The sequence below is a fragment of the Festucalex cinctus genome, chromosome 5 (assembly GCF_051991245.1).
Source record: "Festucalex cinctus isolate MCC-2025b chromosome 5, RoL_Fcin_1.0, whole genome shotgun sequence".
NCBI lineage: Eukaryota > Metazoa > Chordata > Actinopteri > Syngnathiformes > Syngnathidae > Festucalex > Festucalex cinctus.
The window spans coordinates 16,324,217-16,341,255 of NC_135415.1; the positions used below are offsets into that span (position 1 = coordinate 16,324,217).

At 41.1% G+C, this 17,039-nt stretch overlaps 2 protein-coding genes across 5 annotated transcripts in view; one reads left to right on the forward strand and one right to left on the reverse strand.

Annotated features, from left to right (window-relative positions):
* LOC144019234 (uncharacterized) overlaps window positions 1-2,989 on the reverse strand; it is a 55,122-nt gene extending 52,133 nt beyond the window's left edge. For 2 of the 3 annotated variants that reach the window (XM_077522168.1, XM_077522166.1), the window contains exon 1: window positions 214-385. In XM_077522168.1, coding sequence (XP_077378294.1) covers window positions 214-322 — 109 coding nt within the window. In that variant the 5' untranslated portion in view covers window positions 323-385. Of the gene's footprint in view, window positions 1-213; window positions 386-2,685 lie in introns of those variants that run through there. The other variant, XM_077522167.1, reaches the window with a different exon arrangement.
* An 8,623-nt stretch (window positions 2,990-11,612) lies between these two features.
* Window positions 11,613-17,039, forward strand: part of LOC144019788 (uncharacterized) — a 34,333-nt gene continuing 28,906 nt past the window's right edge. The window contains exons 1-2 of one of the 2 annotated variants that reach the window (XM_077523072.1): window positions 11,613-11,839; window positions 11,913-11,963. The gene's annotated coding sequence lies outside the window, so the exon portion shown is untranslated. Of the gene's footprint in view, window positions 11,964-17,039 lie in introns of both variants that reach the window. The other variant, XM_077523071.1, reaches the window with a different exon arrangement.

Sequence of the window (17,039 nt, forward strand, 5' to 3'; positions counted from 1 at the left end):
TAATATTATCTGTGTCATTTATACCACAGTAAAGTAATACACGTTTTAGTAGATAGACTGTCTGGTTAGGCTCCAGCTCATCCGGGTGGGTGCTATAGAAGATAGATGGGGAGCTAAACTATAGTCCTCGACAGTTAAACAGTTTATATATGAGCTAGAGCTCGAATTGGCATCTGAGTAATCAGAATATTGCAAATGCCTGGAAATACTTACTTTGGGCCAGTGTGAGGGAACAGGTACAACAGACAATAGTCCAAAGAATCAGGACTCTCCTAGGTGACAATAAAATAAGACATTGTGATACAAAACATCCATTGGACATTTTAAAGTATTTAATGTATCAATCATGCATAATTTGAGGACCTATAGGACGAAATCAGAATCCTCGCAGTCACAAAGAATTACACAAACTCCACACAGTAAGATCTGACCTGATGCTGTTACAAACGTGAAACTTTCTTGCTCTGAGGCAGGTGCACCTGTCAGTACTTGAGAGCTTTAATCAGATGTCACGTCCCGTGATCGTGATTGACGGGCGAATGGTCCCAAAGCTTGCTTGGTAAATTGAAAGCATCTGGTATTCTCAGGGGATATCCTATCCAACCGCCAACTCATGCTGACCTTGCTTAGCTTTTGAGATCAGGTGAGATTGGGCATTCCCAGAGTAGTAGTACGGATAATCAAACATCAATCTGTTTACTATGGGTATGTCTAAATATCAATCCGATTATCCAAAGTCTTGGCTAGTGGCCTTGTAGTAAGGCTTCCTTGTTTTCACCCAGATAGTCTCTGTTTGACTCCCGGAATGGAAGTCTACCTTGGGTGGTGATGTCTTATGTGACTGCAAATTTGTGGCTTGAGACCTTTTGATTTAGCAATCCTTTTCTGTGGACATTTACTAAGTAGTGAAACCCAAACTAGCTGGCCATTTTGTCCAGCTCTTCCAAGGAATCCGAGGCATTCCCTCGCCAGCCAGGAGACAAAGTCTTTCCAGAATGTCCTCCTGGGTCTTCCCCAGGGCCTCGTCCCGGTGGTTGGAACTGGAACACCTCTCCAGGGAAGCGGATCCATGAGGCATCGTAGCTAGATGCCCAAGCAACTTCATCTGGCTTCTCTTGATGCAAAGAAGCATCCAAGAGAGCAGTTCTTTTGAATGCTATCAGCCAAATCCTATATTTCGAAACCAAACAATCGGACCATAACTGCTTGAAGGTGTGGGATGCTTTCTTGGAGCAGATCAGGTCAACCTAACTGAACTTTGCTTGGGCTATAATACGCTGACCGGCTGTAAATCAAAAGTGAAAAAAACATGGGGATTTCCTCAACATTCAGGACAAGTTTCAGAACCGCCAGCTCCTTATGGAACATCCCCACCCTTGTGAAGAGGATTAGTGAATAGGAGAGTATCTCCTGTTCCTTTTCTGAAATATAAGCTCTTGCTAACATCTGAGCTAGAAAATATACCCCCATATACACATTAATGCTACCTAGTGGACAGAGGTTTGGGTTTCATTGCGTAATCCATGAAAAACACTGTCCCTCATCCTCAGGTCTTCCCACTTGTGGGTCGACACTAATTATTCACACCTGAACCACACTAGAGTATGTTTGGAAACAGACAGAGACCACCTCAATAATCGGGTCTGCATCTGATTGCTTGATCCTCTCCAGGATGTTTGTGTGTAGAATTATCTGGACCAGCGTGGAAATCGAACCCTGGTCCAATTAAAGTGGAGCAAACAGCGCAGAACCTGCGTTAAATCCTAAATTTGAAGGGCAGACTGAGAGAGACTTGATTCCAAACTATGTGAACCATATAAATGAGTAAATTCCACAATTTTCTACTTCATTCTGGACCAGAGAGTCAAATTTAGAGCACCTGAACACAATCATCTTGATTATTCCTGCAAATGAACGTTTACGTTATACACTAAGCAGTTCCATCGCCTTTTATGACCACAGGAGTCAACGGTAGTGTGCTATTTCACTGAGTTATTTCCCATGCTAGGTGATAACGGCAGTGTTGGCTTCGCGCACAAGTTTTTGTTTTTTAAGAGCTTTTTTACACTCCCGTAGCTGATAATGTGGTTGTGTGTGGCTCGCTAATAGCGCTTGTAATACAGGAAGTTTATTACATTTGCGGTTTTTCCCAGAGAGCTGCTGCAAACCAGCGGTCAAACCACTCCACTGACATTAAATCCTGCTCAGGACTCTCTCTCTCTCTCTCTCTCTCTCTCTCTCTCTCTCTCTCTCTCTCTCTCTCTCTCTCTCTCTCTGGTATTAAATCAAAAAGAAAAGTGGGCGTGCACTCCACTCACACTGTATGTACAGTAGTGTACACTATCGATGAAGTGATATATGATGCAACACTCCTTTTTTCACTCTCCTCCCTTTTTGAGGGGAAGAGTGTGGGGGAGGGGGGGCAACCAATAAACAGAAGAAGATGCACAGCGTGGGAGGAGAGATGAAAACTCTTCTCCTCCTCTCATACATCTTTCTGAAGCCCAAATCGCAGTCCAGCTGCCAAAACGGGACGTTGAAAAGTGCCCTGCAACTTCCAATCAAACTCGATCACAATTGACGTTTATGTGAGGAGTTTGCGTAGTTCCACGTGCTCCATATGAATCAGGATGATTTGATTTCATGCGCGCGGAAATAAGATGCAAAAGTGAGGCGGTGACTCACCCCCCGGCTCCTTTGACGTCGGAGTGCGGGGCATTGTCCGGCTCCATAGCGGTTACTTCATTCTTTCTTGGGGGGCTTCACTCCTGTCCGGATGAGGCAGAGGGGCACTTTCCATCCCGGGCTGCAGTTGTTAAAAAAAAACAAAAACAAAAAAACAAACACAAACAAAAAACTAATTCAAGTTTGCATGACAAACGCAGCCTGTCATTGTCTTCCACCTGCGCGCGTCTCCCCAAATCCTCAAATCAATTTTTGGATCACATTCACGCCAGCATTGCGCGCGCCTGACTGTGTTGTGAGCGTGCAGACTTCCCGAAAATGAAAGTTTCTTGTTTGAGTGAGGGGGAGCAGAGAAGGGTGGGCTGGGGGGGAATGCCTCCCTCTGTCGCGCCGTGGAGCTGCAGCAGGGACTTGAAGGTGTGTCCTCCTCCCTCATGCAGGCTTGCGTGCAGCCCCCTCAAACTGCTGCTGGGGGGCTTGCCGAACTCCTCTTGCATGTGCTACAGTAAGTGTCCTACTGGGTTCTCAGTGAGGATTTAAGGGATCCGGAGTTCTTACAATGAATCAAAACCACAGAAAGACCAACACATCTTCTGGTCATTTCAAGTAGTCCTTCTCAAATAGGGGGGGGGGGGGGGGGGGGGGGGCAGTGATGTCAGGGGGGATACGAGGTGACCCCAGGGAACATTTTTTTTGTTTGTTTGTTTGTTTTTCCCACACTTAAGTGTAATTGCATATCCACTACTCTAGGTGGCAGTGGTGCTCTCATTGTCACGGTTGAAGGTGCAGAGTGAATGTGGTGGGAGATGGACCCAATGGCAGAGACACATGACGGAAAGAGGACTGAGAATAACTTTATTGACCATAACATAAAGTAATAGACAGGAGGGGAACGTGAGCAGACTGGTCGACATGACTAGACTGAACGTGGGGCGACTTGGCTGGAATGTGGAACACTTGGCTGGGACGTGAGAAACTTGGCTTGGATGTGAGAGACTTGGCTTGGATGTGAGATTCTTGGCTTGGATGTGAGAGACTTGGCTTTGACGTGAGAGGCTTGGTTTGGACGTGAGAGACTTGGCTTGGACGTGAGAGACTTGGCTTGGACGTGAGAGGCTCGGTTTGGACGTGAGAGACTAGGCTTGGACGTGAGAGACTTGGCGTGGACGTGAGATTCTTGGCTTGGACATGAGAGACTTGGCTTTGACGTGAGAGGCTCGGTTTGGACGTGAGAGGCTCGGTTTGGACGTGAGAGACTTGCCTTGGATGTGAGAGACTTGGCTTGGACGTGAGAGACTTGGCGTGGACGTGAGATTCTTGGCTTGGACATGAGAGACTTGGCTTTGACGTGAGAGGCTCGGTTTGGACGTGAAAGGCTCGGTGTGGACGTGAGAGACTTGCCTTGGACGTGAGAGGCTCGGTTTGGATGTGAGAGACTTGGCTTGGATTTGAGAGACTTGGCTTGTATGTGAGATTCTTGGCTTGGATGTGAGAGACTTGGCTTTGACGTGAGAGGCTTGGTTTGGACGTGAGAGACTTGGCTTTGACCTGAGAGGCTCGGTCTGGACGTGAGAGACTAGGCTTGGATGTGAGAGACTTGGCTTGGACGTGAGAGACTTGGCGTGGACGTGAGATTCTTGGCTTGGACATGAGAGACTTGGCTTTGACGTGAGAGGCTCGGTTTGGACGTGAGAGGCTCGGTTTGGATGTGAGAGACTAGGCTTGGATGTGAGAGACTTGGCTTGGACGTGAGAGACTTGGAGTGGACGTGAGATTCTTGGCTTGGACATGAGAGACTTGGCTTTGACGTGAGAGGCTCGGTTTGGACGTGAGAGGCTCGGTTTGGACGTGAGAGACTTGCCTTGGATGTGAGAGACTTGGCTTGGACGTGAGAGGCTCGGTTTGGATATGAGAGACTTGGCTTGGATTTGAGAGACTTGGCTTGGATGTGAGATTCTTGGCTTGGACATGAGAGACTTGGCTTTGACGTGAGAGGCTCGGTTTGGACGTGAGAGGCTCGGTTTGGACGTGAGAGACTTGCCTTGGACGTGAGAGACTTGGCTTGGACGTGAGAGGCTCGGTTTGGATATGAGAGACTTGGCTTGGATTTGAGAGACTTGGCTTGGATGTGAGATTCTTGGCTTGGATGTGAGAGACTTGGCTTTGACGTGAGAGGCTTGGTTTGGACGTGAGAGACTTGGCTTGGACGTGAGAGGCTCGGTTTGGATGTGAGGGACACGGCTTGGACGTGAGTCTTGGCTTTGACCTGAGAGGCTCGGTCTGGACGTGAGAGACTAGGCTTGGATGTGAGAGACTTGGCTTGGATGTGAGAGACTTGGCGTGGACGTGAGATTCTTGGCTTGGACATGAGAGACTTGGCTTTGACGTGAGAGGCTCGGTTTGGACGTGAGAGGCTCGGTTTGGACGTGAGAGACTTGGCTTGGATTTGAGAGACTTGGCTTGGACGTGAGATTCTTGGCTTGGACGTGAGACACTTGGCTTGGATGTGAGAGATTCGGTTCTTTTCATTTCATTTTTCATTTATTTCAGGCAGTAGCGTACAGTTGAACACAGCAGCAACAATTCATACTGTAGTTTCATAATATGAACAGTAAAAAAAAAAAAAAAAAAAAAAAAATTAAGAGAAAAGAGAAAGTAAAGGTTTGGACATGAGAGACTCAGCTTGGACGTAAGAGACTCTGTTTGAAGTGGGAAACTCAACTTGATGGCAACTAACACCAATACAGCACACCACAACAGGACAAGACAAAACAATGCTACCACAACGCGTGAAGACCACTGGCTAAAAACAACACTAACGAGACACTAACGAGACACACCTGGGAAACGCAATAGGCTGAGGGCGCTGATTGGTCACACATACTGGGAAGGGAAGACACACGCAGGTGGACAAGGATAACGATAACGAGACACGGAGAGAACTCGGGACAAAACAATCTGATGGGAATCTGATGATAATGAATGATAACGTTTTGCCAACGACAACAGTCGAATCACGATAAATGGACTTTTACTTGTGCTGCGCTTTTCCACCTTCGAGGCAATCAACAATTCACCGACTGGTGACTCAGCATCAGGAGCAACTGCGGGTTCGATGTCTTGCTCAAGGACTCTTTGGGGATGGTCACAACTTCCACATGAGTCATGACTGCCCCAGTGAATTGATATTGAGGATTTCTATAACTGAAGAAAGACAATCTCAGCGTTGCCGTGTACTGCCACTGTCGACTGCAAATGACATCACAGTGACGAAGGTCTCAGGTAACAACCGTCATGTGACATTTTCATACGACAGTTAAGACACATGAAGACGTCAAATTTCAGTCTTCATGGTACATGCAACAAGCTCAACAATATGTACTGTATTGCCTTTGGCATATGTAGTTTTAAGCAAACAATGTTTGTGGTTGAGGTTAAGTGCAATACTTACGAATTTGGACTGAATTAACCGCAGCTGTATTTACTGTACAAGCAGGCTTGCCCATTCTACATCCTGCAGGACAAAACCACAATTTCCCCAAAATGTGCATCTGAAATGTTATTTTAAAGAAAACTTTGAAAAGAAAAGACATTGTTGAATTTATGTAATTGAGAGTCATTTGTAGAATATACAGTGATATAATAAAATATAAACACCTTTTACTAGTACAGTAATTGGGGAATTGTGGTTGGACAGTAGAACAAGCATAATGATATTAAAATAAAGCCTATGTATGAAATTAATATATTTGTACATACCTGTATTTGTACATATCTACAGCACCAGGCAATCAGATTTAGCAGAATGTCGGTGAAAAAAAAGTGTAAATATGTATTTTTCTCAAACGATCTTCTGTACAGCGTACAGATATCCCAACATTAAAAGCTCATATAATAGAGATGACTAATAGTTTTAGATAATTGAATAAATGTCAAATGTAGTTTCAGTTATTTTTCACCTTTTTAAAGCACTCTTGTTTTTATTTTATTTTATTAACAAAAATGTTTAGTTTTCTTTTGTTACTTCTCGTTAAATATAACCTTGGTGGTAAACTTAATGCATCAAAAATGAGTGTTCTCTGGTGGGTGAAAGTACAAATTACAGGAGACACTTAGGTGAGAATTAATATTCATTTTTATTTCAACTTGGAATGTAATCACCTCAACGATCATTTATTTTTTGTTGGCTGTCAAATGATAATCATTTAATCCTGATCTATTGGACAGGCGAATGCGTATGTAAACAATTTGTTCGAGGTCAGGTCCCCGTCTGTCATATTCGTCTTGCACCAGCGTTTGATAAATGACATCACGAGGTGTCGACGTATGGACTGCCTATTTATGGCAACTTTCTTTCCAGAACACGTCTGTTCTCGCCGCGGTGACAGAGACGTGTTGCAGGCCGGTCGTGTGCTGTGAAATTCCTCCGCGGGAGAAAAGTCCTCGTTGACCCGCCGTCGCAGCGTCCGAGGGGGAAGCCCAACAGAGCGCCCATTCAGCTGCGTGCAACTGGATCCCGCCTCCTCTAGTACAGGGCTCCTCCCCTCGCCGTGACCCAGGAAGGGAGACCAAGACTGTCACTAGGGGTGTGAATTGCCTAGTACCTGACGATTCGATCCGTATCACGATTCATCGGTCACGATGCGATTCGATACGATTAATCCCGATATGAATTTACGATTGTTACGATTTTTTTTTTTTTACTCAATTTAGAAAATACCATTCAGTAAACTTGTACATGTACACTGTAAGATGTAGTATGAAAATTTATTATTAATTGATCTCAAACTTCAGTGTTATAACTGTGAGCTACTGTATTTAACAAACGGGTTGTAACATTTTTCATGTTAGAACAGCATTGAAATAAAATATTAAGGCTTAATGTTCCATTAATATAACATTCTTCCATGCTTAAGGTGTGAAAGTTAGACGTTTTGTTGAATATTTTTTCATCAAAAATGGATGTTAAAAAATCGATTAGGATGCCTATTGAATCGATTCGAGAATTGCGTGCTGTAGTATCGCGATATATTGCCGAATCGATTTTTTTTTAACACCCCTAACTGTCACCTTCAAAAAATGCCGTCCATGTACTTGTACTCGCTTGTGGAGAAGCCAAGAGAAATGATGTCGAGGGATGATTAAAGGCCTATGATTGACAAGGTACATACATTTATTTATTCATTTTTTAACACATTCACTGCCATAGACGGTATTAGATGTCAAAGATTTTTTCCCCCCCTGGACTGGCAGTGAATGAGTTAAATGGGTGGGGGGTCTCAAATCCCTAGTTTATTGGAACACAATGCATGTATTTGGTACCTGGCCTTTCAGTGGGGACTTATCCGACTTAGTCCACCTCTTAGTACCACAACTATCACACACAAATATGGAAATCAACAGTTTGCAAAAATGCTACATAGCAGCACACAGTTGTGGCACGTACCTCATTTGGAGCACTTGAGAGTCATTGTCCCTGTAAGAGTTCAAAGCAAACATGGTGAATCAGCATTTAGCTGTTATGCTGCCAGGGTTATTATTATAGTTGTTGTTTTTTGTTTTTTTGTTTTTTCATTTTAGTTAGTTTTTATTTCGTTTTGAGTTTTTTTTTTAATTTAAATTTAGTTAGTTCTTAGGATGGTTCTTTTAGTTTTTATTAGGGATGTAACGATAAGGGCAATATCGTCATATTAAAACTGCCACAATATTGTCGTCGTCATGTTCACAATCTTTAAAAGCAACACATCTATTAAAAAAGTCAGGTTACCTCTGGTGGCTAGTTTTTTGTGTGCAATTTAATTTTCATAAGGCATGTTTTGCCCTTCTATGTTTACACTAAATGTCAGATGAAGAGAATGTAATATGCTTGTGAACCGAGTCAATATGTGGAGGAACTCAATGTGTGCGTGCATTATTTTATTTTATTTTTAAGTTGAAGTTTGTTTATTGAACATATAACATAAACAAATACCAAATAAAAATGTAAAGAAAGAAGATAAACTCATAGCAATCATTAGTGATGGTTTACATGTCAAAAGGGAGTAGTAAGAAGTTAAAAACTTATCTAGTCCTGCCCCTTATTCTTTGTATCTTTTAACTTGTTTCATTATTAATACAGTAAATTAATACAATACAATCAAAGAAAATGTGTAATCCTGCTCGTGTAGACATTAGAAAGTAAGTGCCTTAATATTAAGTGTTATTAGAGATTGTAGTTGGTTTATATGTATTGCTGTTTTGTACAATGTTATGTTTTTTTTAGTATGAGCAAAATTTTTCTTTACAATATTGTGACCCATTTTAAATATCGGCAACCTCCCCACATTACCGTGATAATTATCGTATTGTGAGCTTCATATCGTGATAATATCGTATTGTGATATTTGGATATCGTTACATCCCTAGTTTTTATTCGTTTTAGTTATTTAATAAATACTTAGTTTTAGTTTTGTTTTGTTTAGTTTCAGTATTAGTTTTAGTTTAAAAAAAATGGATGGAAAAATTCTGATGTTATTGCGAGCCAACCATGTGAGGCAAATTTGAAATCTGAATGGCTGAACAGACAGTCCCCTACAGATGACATTGATACGGCAACACTTAGAAACTGCAATCTGATTGGACAAAATAATCAAACAAATATAAATTAATACATTCATACAATTTCAGGGGAAAAATTATGGAATTGTGGTATGAATACAAAAAATACATTCATAAATATATAAATATAAAAATATAAATATACAATAAAATATACAAACATAAATTTATAATAATAATAATAATAATAATAATGTTTTTTTTTTTGTGTGTGTGTGTTTTTAAAGCCACACTATTTTGGTCTTCTTTTTTTTTTTTCAAATCCCCACAGCTGCTCGACATACATGGAAAAGTTGTTGATTCATTCCTTAAATGTGGCTTGACCTGAAATCCGCAACACCAAGAAGAGGACGTTCCTCCCCATTTGATGAGCAGGTTACAAAATGTTCTAAGCATGTGTTTCCTGCTGTCAGTTGGTGGGGGGGGGGTTGCGGTCTCATGCGTATCGTCACGGTGGTCCTTGACTTGACATCTCTTTTCATCCGAGCGAAAAACCATCGACTGTTACCAAAAACTGTGGAGGGAAGAAAACCTAAACAGAGATTCAATATGATGAGCGTGATTTTTATCGCACACGTCAGTCGTCCGTAACTATTGACAGGTGGCTGCGGCTCTTTGGAGTCCAGACTGTTGCTGAAGTAATTGAAGTCAGATGTTAATGTAGTGCAGACGTTATTATGCATTTCAGAAGTCTGTATGACCAATTTTACATGCATCACAAGCACTACGGGTGAGGAAGCGTTTACTCATCAGTTTTTTATAAAGACCTTTGAGGATCAAACAAAATGTATGATCAGATCCATCAACTTTGTTTTTTTTTTTTTTTTTTTTTTTTTTTGGGGGGGGGGGTCTTCAGAGATTTTTAGAATTCTGTGGTGGGTTGTATTACAGATCTTAGGCACTATCATTTTCACAAATTCCCACTTTTTAGTTAATGATGAACATTGATATTCCAAATCTGTGCAGTATACAGATGTGGACGACCTTGTGACTGGCCTTGTCTAGAGCCCCAAAATGATCAGTTCGAGACCCATACAGACCTCATACATAACCTCCTTTGAGATTTGGTATCATATCATTTTAAACAAATACACTCTTTACACTTTGTAACAATGCGAATGGTTCCAATCTGTTCTTCTGTGTTGATAAGCAGACCGCAGTTTTTCCACCTCGGCGGAGGTCTGCACTCCGCTGAGAGCCTTTTCTAGTTCCTGTCTGTTTTTAGTCCACAAGTCAAATTAAGAAAAGAGTAGAAAGAATCCACTGGTGTTCTGGTCGGCTGCTGATGGAAACTCTGTTCTTCTAAACACACACTCTTTTGTCTGTCTCGGGGAATTGGGGCCATCTGATTGCAGCAAGCTCCATCCCATGCAGCCAAAAAAACAGCTGGCTCCAATAAGAGCGTGCCCCCCGGTGCTGTTTACTCATTCCATACGTTGCTGCAACAGGAAATTTCACGTCAGCCAGCGGACTCCACCATGACTAAATTTAATAGTGGGCTTTGCTTAAAAGGGCTGCTGCCCCCACATGAGACATTTTAGTCCCTTTAATGGCTGATTCACAGTCGCTAATGATGCACTGTTTATCAGTTCTATGAAGCAGCTGTTAAGTGGTAAAGAAAAGAAATCTGATATGATGTCTAAATAAAAATGTTAGTCAAGTGGATGATGGATATTCAAATATATTTGTGTAATGCAATGTTTTGGAATGGTTGCATATTTTATTGTGAAAATAGGCAACCAGGACATAACCAGACCAGCAACACCACTTGCACATACAATACAAAGGCTGTTTTTAAAAAGATACTGTAAAAGGCTCCATTTCATTCATTTAACAATATATATATTTTTTTTATTACTGGGGTTGTATTTTTATGAGTAATTTTGAACTGCCCTCTGTTATACAGCTTTAAAAGTAAAATATTAGAAACAGAGCCAAAAAGCTTGTCCCTGATTTTCCATACTTGGGGAACCTTTTTCCTATTCAAATTGCATTTATGTAATATACTTATATTCCCTCAATGGAAAAATCATTTTACACACCACACATCTGCAAGGAGAGTCACAAGGTAATCTTCGTTGGAGCCTTGGAGGTGAAGACTACGATGTCTCAGTTTCAAGACATCTACGTTGGGCGGGAATCGAACCCGAGCCACCTGCCTTGCTTACCATAAAGGCTACCACCAGGCTACGTCGGAGAAAGGTGGTTGGTGCAACTCAAGTCTGTTCATCAAGATAAGGAAACCTGATGTTTTGGGGATTTTTACAAGAGTGTAACTGTCAAACCTAACGTCCAATCTGTCACAGTGAAATATCAATTGATATTTAATAAAAACAACTACAACAACAACATAGGAATACTTGTCAAAATTCACGTGTTACTCACGTAAAACAAACTTCCCTTAGTGCGCTACGCGCCTTGGCCTCATAGGGGCAGTGTAGTACCTGTAGCCAGATAGCACACCTAAAATAACCAGAAGAAGAATGTCGTGCCAAATCACCAAGGAAGAAATCGGCGACCGTGCAACGAAACATATGGAGATGGAGGACTGAAATGTGTAAATATTAGGGGGGGATCAAGTCTCCTCCGTGAACTTTTTTTAATTAATTGGATGGTGCTGCTACTTATAGTTGAGGATGGACACAATGAAAAAACAACTGAAACTACAAAGGAGTTGGCAGGTAAGCACAGCTGTGCTGTGAACAAACTAATGAAATAGGAAGGGGTTTACATCCAGTTATCATTTAGAAAAAGAACATCAAGTATGAGATAGTGTACTACTGTGACATATGGCGTGTGTAATTTTACGTTAATTTGTTTGTTGTTTAACTTGAATTTGAAATGTTGCGATATTAAATATCTAAAAGGTAAGCATGTTTGCCCACTCACATTGATGAATGTTTAAAACTTTGAAAAAATGTATTTACTATACTTTTAGAAGAGGTACAAACTGTGATTAATTTGCGATTAAAACCGTTGATCGATTGACACTAATAAAAATCTTCCAGACTCACTCTGAAATATGTCAACCTGCTAAGTGACTAATGTTGCGAAAAGAGGTCCACCATTGATGTACTGTACTAATTAAAACCTAACAATATGTATTTGTAACAGAATAACTTCTGCCTACCTACAGCATTTCAATAAATATGAAGTTCATTGGAAAATCTCAACTTTTTTTATGGAAGAAACTTATTTTATTATTTTTTTTCTTTTTTGTGATTGGCACGTGTGATTGGGTTGTCAAGCTGCACACTAAGACATTATTTGCTAGTCTGTTCGAGCCATCAGTCATCTGACATTCCATACTCACATTTCCTGCACTGGGCCTGTGTGACTTCCACTCATACTTTCTATCAACTATAAAACTGGTAGCAATAATGTTTCATTTATAAATTGTAAAGCATCGGTCATTATTGTCAAGCGTTCACACCCCCGTAGCGCTGCTGTGGGGAGACGGAAGCTGCTGCCAAGTCAGAAGCATTGTTGCGCTGACATTTGCGCCGAGGATCAAACCGCTGATGAATTATCCATATTGAAAAGCTGGCCGGCCTGCCAAATGTCAAACAGCAGCGGGGGCCATTGTTGGAGGAGCCAACTCGTAAGTCTTCATTCGGTGTCATCACAATGGCGCGTCACATACTGTACTGCATGTGGCTTGCACTCAAGCGTCCGTGTTTACAATCCCAACAGCTGGGGATGGGTCTTTACAATCAGCTAATCCTTCGATGTCCTTTAATAAGGAAACATTATGTAACGTTTTGGATTGAATATAATTTTTAATTCCACATATGCACCAACCAAGGGCTTGCAGATCTGGATATTTTTACATTTTTTATTTTTATTTTATTTTTTTAAGTTGAGTGTACTATGTACTCAAGAAGGATCTAGTGAAGTCCAAGGTATGCGCGCCTTGGCCACCTGGGGGCAATATAATACAGTCATGCCATCACAAATTAGAAAACATTTCCTAACTGCTGTAAGTGACTCAGTAAAGTGCTGTCATAGTTGTTTTTGTTTTTTTGCAGAGGATAAAGAATATATGCTTGTGAGTATTGTTATATAGTCTTTCTGCATGTGTTGTTGCACCGTTTGGATCGTATCGGACCAATTATATGCTTATTGTATATGAATATTATTACCATCATGAAGAAAATGTTTCATTTAAAATAAAAATTTTATGTCAGCACAATCCGGCGTTATTGACTTAATTATATAGAAGTGAGCAAATGACAAATCAAATTAAAACAAAATGAATCTGGTTCTCCATTGTAACTTTTTTTTTTTTTTTTTTTTCTTGTTCATGCATCACAATGTCTGCGTCTGATCTCGTCTATAAATTGCTCTTGTGCTCGGGCATAGAAAAGCGGATCTGTTATGTGGAGATCCCAGGGCAGTGCTACATCTCGCACATCCCTAAAGCCAAATTTCACGCGGCGCCCGGTTTTTCCACCCTCGTGCGCGTTTGTTCCTGTTTACTGATCCAAATCTCACAACAAAGGCTTCAAATTTAGCACGATAAGCTTTTTTTTTTTTTCCTTCAAAGCCGCACACGGTAATTCTAATTATAGAGTGCAAAATTCACTAGTTTCTACTTCATTGGTTATGTTGCACATAGAGGTGGGAATCTTGGGGCACCTCACGATTCGATTGCGATTACGATTCAGAGGCTACGATTCGATTATAAAACGATTATTGATTTCCCCCCAGGCAGCAGAAAAAAAACAATGTATTTTGGTGCTTTTAATGTTTCGTACATTAGTTACAAAAATAGTACAAAAGTCCTCTCAGGCCTAAATAAACTACTATTTCAGTATCAAGTTAACAGTTCAAAACAGTAAATAAAATACTCAAGTCCTCATTCTGTAACAACAGCTTTTAAGTATATTCAGTCTTCAACAGAATAAAACATAGCATTGAGCAAAAATATATTATTTTTATCCACTCAAAAGTGCACTGAGATATAAATGAAAGACAATGTGAACTACTACTTCAATACAAATGCCTAAAAAAAAAAAAAGTGCTTTCCTGCTTTTTAAGTTGTGTAAAGATGAACATGTAAACATTAAAGTTTCTCAGAGGTACAAAAAAAAAAACCTCAAGTGCTTTTCTGCTTTTTAACTTGTGTAAACATGAACGTGTAAACATTAAAGGGATCGTTCGGCTTTTTTAACATGAATCTCAATTTGATCCTCACCTCCCGTGTGTGCGATCAGCACTGACTTCTTTCTGACAGCGTTCGGTGACACGCGTTCTGGTTCGACGTTGGACGAGAGGAAAATAGTCCAGCAAGCTGGCTGGGGTCTCGGAAATAAAGCGTTTTTCTTCTAAAAAAAAAACTATTTGTTTTCAAAAGCGTGATACATTTCCACCACAATACTCTTTTCTGAATAAAGTCAGACGCCATTACCGCCAGCCACTACTTTTCTGTTCGTTCGTTCGTATCACTGCGCGGCGCCCTGTAGAACGCTAACCGACGCACTGCAGCCAGCTAGCTGATACTTCCGCCTGAAGTTGTTTGCCTTTTCGGAGCAGGTCTGATCTGACGAAGAGGTGGGTTGGTCAGCTCAGCCATGCTTGTTGTTGTTTTGAATGTCGAGGCGTGAGTTGTGGATGTGTACTCTCGGTCCGTCCCATTAAGCGTCCCGAAGACCGCGCGCGCTACTGCGTTTCAGTTCCGCGTACTTTCCGCTCCGGTCCACTTTTAGTTTCGGTTCCCTTGGCATATTTATATAATCGGAATTTGGACTTTTGTGAATCGTTCTCGATTGTTCCACGGCCGAATCGTGAATAATCTAAGAATCTGAAATTTTGCACACCTCTAGTTGCACAGCATACTGGTTGTCTTTAATAAGGAGGAAACAAAAACAAATGCACCTGGAATGGACCTGGCCTTCCTCAAACACACCAACCTCAGCTTCCAAACGATGGAAACTGGCCCGCTGTACACAAATATCCCAGCATCTATTTGTGTGTGTGTGTTACCTGCTGACCAGGCCTCTGTTCACATCCTCGGTCTCAGCTCTCTTTGGTGCTAATTTAAGTAGCGCTCCACACGAGCCTGTGGGAGTTTCTGAAGTTGTTTGGCATAGGATGGATGCTTTAATGGTCAAAAGAACCATATGTTCCTCACTGCCTTTTTCTTCTTGATTTGTACTGTTCAGCGGCATGGTCATGCGGAATGGTGAATCTGTCTGCCTTTTTATGCTGGAACAGGTTTTCTGTGCAAAAGGGGAGTTTGTAATACCCTAGGGTGTAGTTGTTTATTTTGTACAATTTGTTGTTGTTTTTTTAATGAAATTCGCTTGATAATATCCACCACGCACATGTCCACGGAGCTCAGAATTGATCAAATTCATCAAAATTGCGCCAGTATTTAGACGTGGTCTGAGCAGGCGTAAGGTCTAGACCGATTTTCTGCCACCAAATTGTCACATCTCCAAGGACACGCCCATGTTGTGCTGGAACGCCCAGACTGGCAAAAAACATCATTGACCAATACGCCAACATTGGTACCACGGTGCAGCTCAGCTGTCTACAATAAATAAGCTAGATATTAGGGACGTAACGATATCACAACATCATACAAAAAAGGTCACAATATTGTAAAAAAAATAAAAAAAGAAAAGAAAAAAAGAGCTCATAATATTGTGCTATACACACACACACATATTGAGTTCCTACTTCCTTTTTTTTTTTTTTTTTTTTTTTTTTTTTTTTTTTTTCCCTAAAGAGCTCAGAATTGTTCATTCGGTAGTCTTACCGATTCAACGTCTTGTCATCATTGCTCTTTTTTTTTTTTTTGTGCGTGCGTTTGCGTGCGTTTGCGTGCGTGCGTGCGTTTGCGTGTGTGCGTTTGCGTGCGTTTGCGTGCGTGCGTGTGCGTGCGTGCAAATACGTATAAATTTATACTCATTCATTCACCTAAAACCTTATAAATATCCCATTACCCTTCGCCTTAACCAGGTACTTCAGAATCTTGCCAGAGTCGTGAGATTTAAATGGTCAGGAGACCAGAGAAAAGGTCAGAAAAAAAAGAAATAAAGAGAAAAGAAAGGTAAATCAAAGTGACATCCAGCACCGACCAAACACTTCCTGCCTTCCCCATGATTACAAAATCAAAGTCTTACGCCAACCCCGGAAGCCTCTAAATTCCAGCAAATTTAACGAGATCTCAAGAGCCCAGAGGAAAAACTAAAGAGAGGAAGGAGGGAAGGATCGATAAGGCAGAGTGAGATCAATAGAAGCCAGTACATCCAATCCATCAAAGTGAAGTCCAGCACCAACAAGACCCCTTGAGTTCCTACTTCCTACACTACTCTTGTTTCCTATTGACTTGGTTCACATGCATATTACGTTCCCTTTCATCTGACCAATAACGTGGATTTTAAACCTATAGAAGGGCCAAAACATGCTGTACGAAAATTAAACTGCACTAAAACATTAGCCACGAGAGGGTGCTAGAACTGCACAAATGGAAATCAACTTGACTTTTTTAAAAGACGTGCTGCTTTTAATATCGTGACATGACGCAGACGATGTATTGTGGCAGTTTTAATATCGCGATATCACAATATTGCTGTTATATCCCGACTAGATATGCTTTCACATAAACTCAACAGCTTCAACCAAGCATAAAAATGCTGCATTTATATATATATATATTTTGATTGGTGTTGTTTGAAATGTATTCATTGAAAAATGTGAATATTGTAAAAGATATGAGGTCAACCTCAATCATATTGTTTCAATTTCTA